Source organism: Nuphar pumila, unplaced genomic scaffold (genome assembly GCF_984573655.1).
Source record: "Nuphar pumila unplaced genomic scaffold, dmNupPumi1.hap1.1 HAP1_SCAFFOLD_499, whole genome shotgun sequence".
Lineage (NCBI taxonomy): Eukaryota > Viridiplantae > Streptophyta > Magnoliopsida > Nymphaeales > Nymphaeaceae > Nuphar > Nuphar pumila.
In genome coordinates this window covers 51,749-55,321 of record NW_028323376.1, presented here as the reverse complement: position 1 = coordinate 55,321, position 3,573 = coordinate 51,749, and the positions used below count along the sequence as shown (strand labels likewise).

General features: G+C 53.7%; 1 protein-coding gene across 1 annotated transcript; it reads right to left on the bottom strand.

Moving 5' to 3' along the window:
• Positions 1-1,311: 1,311 nt before the first annotated feature.
• On the bottom strand, positions 1,312-1,698 carry LOC149810124 (uncharacterized). Its single transcript, XM_089994413.1, has one exon. It carries the CDS (start codon positions 1,696-1,698, stop codon positions 1,312-1,314), a length of 387 nt encoding a protein of 128 aa, XP_089850539.1.
• Between the last annotated feature and the right edge of the window lie 1,875 nt (positions 1,699-3,573).

The window sequence follows — 3,573 nt, the reverse complement described above, 5'->3', positions numbered from 1 at the left end:
CATGCTCGCAACAAAACATCAGCCATTTACTTGCAAAAATGATGAAATCACAAGCTGCATCAGCGTCCGCAAACTTCTGCCGGTTGAAAAGAAATGAGATGCTTGTAGTTGCGAGGCTGTGGTTTCTTCACAGGGATGGCACCCTCAAAGAGTGGCGCTCGACCTCGCTGCTGAAGTGCTTGGTGACGCTTTCGGGCCACGATGACCGCGGAGCTGTGCAGGCCTTAATGCCCCCACCGGTACCCAACAAATGATGTTTGATACGAGCTGGAATTGGCATGGAACTTATGACCACACAGATTACACTCTACCTTGCTGTCGTCGTCGTGGCATGCGCTCACAACATCCAAATAGGGCTTTTCTCCTTACCCATGGCTACGGCGACGTAAAAAAAGGAAAAACGGCTTCACAAATGTGTGTTACAAGCGACAGGGCCGGCAAACCAGGCTTCACAAATGTACTTTCCAGTGTCGAATGTTTCATATTTGCGAAGGAGAACGGTGCTGAGAGCTTTGCAATCGTTTTCGAGAAATGTAATTGAATATGCGAGGTTTTATTTTTTTATTACTAATAAGTTTCGACGAAACGTTTCGTTCGAGCATCCTTTCGCGAAAGTTTCGCGAAACTTATGATTTTCTGACGAAACCGGTAACACTACGGCAAGTGTGGGGAATGGGGACTCCACGAAGACGGGCGGTACCTGGGCGGTATCGGCCAGACCCGTCGGGGACACGAGCGGGAAAGTAGTGCCGTCAGGCGGAGTACCATCACGCGAGGAATCCGCATCACCCGAGGGGGCAGGAAGGCCTTGATCAGCCTGCCCCTCTTCCACACCGAGGCTCGCACGCCAGTCGGGGTCGAGGGGTCAGGAACACTATCTTGACACGAAAGTCACATGTGGTCAGTATCCTCCCATCAACCAGTGCGTAAACGTTCCTGGAATTCAAGGCACCTGCCGTTCGAGGTATATGCCCACCGTGCTCTTCGGGGAAAGCTTGGTACGCTTGCTGGCAGGCACGTGCACGCGGATGTCGCACCCCCATGGGTGAAACTGGGAGATAGAAGGTGCATAAGCCCGTGAACGCATGGTAAGGCACACGCTGCGTGGGAGAATAGAGCATGCAGTTTCGTATGTGATTAGCGTGCAGGATGGCGTATCCCCAGAGGGTGGTTGGCAGGCCCTAGCCGCACTCAGCATGGTGCGAGCGCGCTCCATTAGGGTGCGGTTCAGGCGCTCAGCCTTACCATTCTGCTCCGGCGTATAGCCTGCGGTCTCCTCATGCCAGATGCCCAACTTCTCAAATGCTTCCTTCAAGTCGCATTCACATACTCGCGGCCCTGGTCAGTGCGTATGCGCTTAACTGATTGTCCCCCCTGTGTGGCCATTTCTCGGACCATGCCTAGGAAATGCGTAATCACCTGTCTTTCGAATGCAGCAAGCGAACAAGTGAGGAACCCTGAGAACTCTTCTAAGAGAGTCAGGACATAGCGCTCCTTAGCTACCGTGGGAAAGTTGAGCAGAACCATCAAATCTGAGTGCACCCTGAAGTTGACATGGGGTGCCTGCCCAGTCCTGTCAGGGTGAGAAGAGCGATGCATCTTGCCATCAAGACAGGGGTTGCACGATTCAGTGTCACGCGCGTGGAGGAACTCCACAGGAGTCACCGGGCAATCACCCAGCAGAGCCTTGCGTTGCATGTCCGCGAGCTGTGCCCATGCCAGTGTGCCCCAGTTTCCGGTGCCAGCGCATGGCTAGAGACTCCCTGACAGCAACAGAGCAGTGCGCATGCGTGGGACATCCAGGAGGTACATGTTATCGCAGACCGTGGCTGTGGCGACGAGTTTCTCCCCATGAGCGATCTCGAAGACGGAGGAGTGCGGGTCAATTCCAAGAGAATGGCCAGTCGCCGTGTGCGCATGGACAGAGAGCAAGTTTGACACGAGCGAGGGCACATACTTGACATCACGTAAGTGCAGCAGCCCATGAGTGGTTTTGAGCCGCACCGCCCCATGCCTAGGGCGTGCTCACATGTCCCGTTCCCAAAGTTGACAGGGGTTGGTTTAGGAAACCTGACATAATTTGCCAGAATGTGCCGCTCGCGAGTCATACTGTCTGTGGCCCCACTATCCAGTACCCATTCACACTGTGCGTGCACGCGGGAGGAGGAATACATGCCTTGGTGTGGCTTAGGGTAGCCAGGCGCGAAGGTACCAGGCTGCGGGTATTTCTCCTCCCGGAGCTTCATAACGCAGAAGGGCGTGATATGACCAGCATGGCTTCAAAAGTGACATTTCCGCTCCTCAAGAAGGCGGATGCTGAGCCTTCTGGTGTGCGGTCCCGTGGGGTGCGCCTGGGTGACGCACTGCGACTGCGACGGTCCAGTACTGCGACCTCTGCGTTCAGCTGCCAGCTCTCTAGCGGGGACGCTCCAGTGGGGGCAGGGTCGCTCTCCAGAGCGTACAGAGCAAGACGCAGCGTGTCAGGGGTGTAAGTATGGGCATTTAAACGGAGATTGGGACGGCCTGCGTCAAAGCGCACACTGAGACCCCTAATCAGCTGGTTGACTACCGTGGCCACTGGGACCCCAGCAGCAATGGAGGTCAGCTGCTCATTCAGCTCCAGCGCCCTGTCGACGTACGCATCTGCACTTTCGTCGGCACCCTGGCTGATTGCAAACAGCTGCTCCTGTATTTGTATCTGCTGCGGGCGAAGGTAATTCTGGTGACGTGCCTCCAGTAACGTCACATAGCAAAGGCGGATGCAGCGCCTTCAATCACACGCGCTGCGGCATCATCAACATTCATTTCTATGTAAGCTCGTGCGATTTCGTCACCTTCAAGTACAGCTGGATCAGCATTCTCGCCAGGCGCTCCTCGGAGATGGCGACGAAGGTTCTTCGTTGTTGCAAAGCGAGCATTTTCTTACTCCACCTTGGCCAATTGCGCGAGGTGAGTAGGAAGCCAGGTCCATGCCTGGACAGAGCTCCGCTGCGGTCATCCATACTAGGCACTATTGCAGCGGTGTCAGCGAAGCGTCGTAACTCAAACGAGTACCAAATACTACGCAACGCAACGGAGGCGTGCGACCCATAACCTGTTGAGATTTACAGACAACTTACCCGAGGTACACACGTACCGAGTACATATTCATAGGAGACTGATAGGGATCAGTCTCACAGCCTAGATCAGTATCCAGGATGACGTGACTGGACACTGGATTAGTAATTAGGACTGGATAGCTCCGGTATGCATACACATGATAAGCATGCTAAATTCCCACTGAGGGAAGAAGTACTCAGTCGTACTTCAACAACCTTCGATAATACGGGCCACACGCTATGAAATTCGGCACTGCCCTCCCCAAATACAGACTCTGTAGTGCCCAAGCACAGGTCAAATATACATAATTCAACAGGTATGTCGGGCACATATTACTGCAAAATTTCCTTTGGAGAACTCAAACTCATTCTACCCTATAGCTAGCTGCCTGCAGCACTACTTGAATTCGCTACGAAGCACAATCATAGCTCAACGATTCAAGATTTATTTATCATGCTAACAATCGCCTCCACC

Excerpts from the sequence above, each read along its gene's own strand:
- LOC149810124 (XM_089994413.1), bottom strand. The coding sequence starts at position 1,698 with ATGCAACGCAAGGCTCTGCTGGGTGATTGCCCGGTGACTCCTGTGGAG.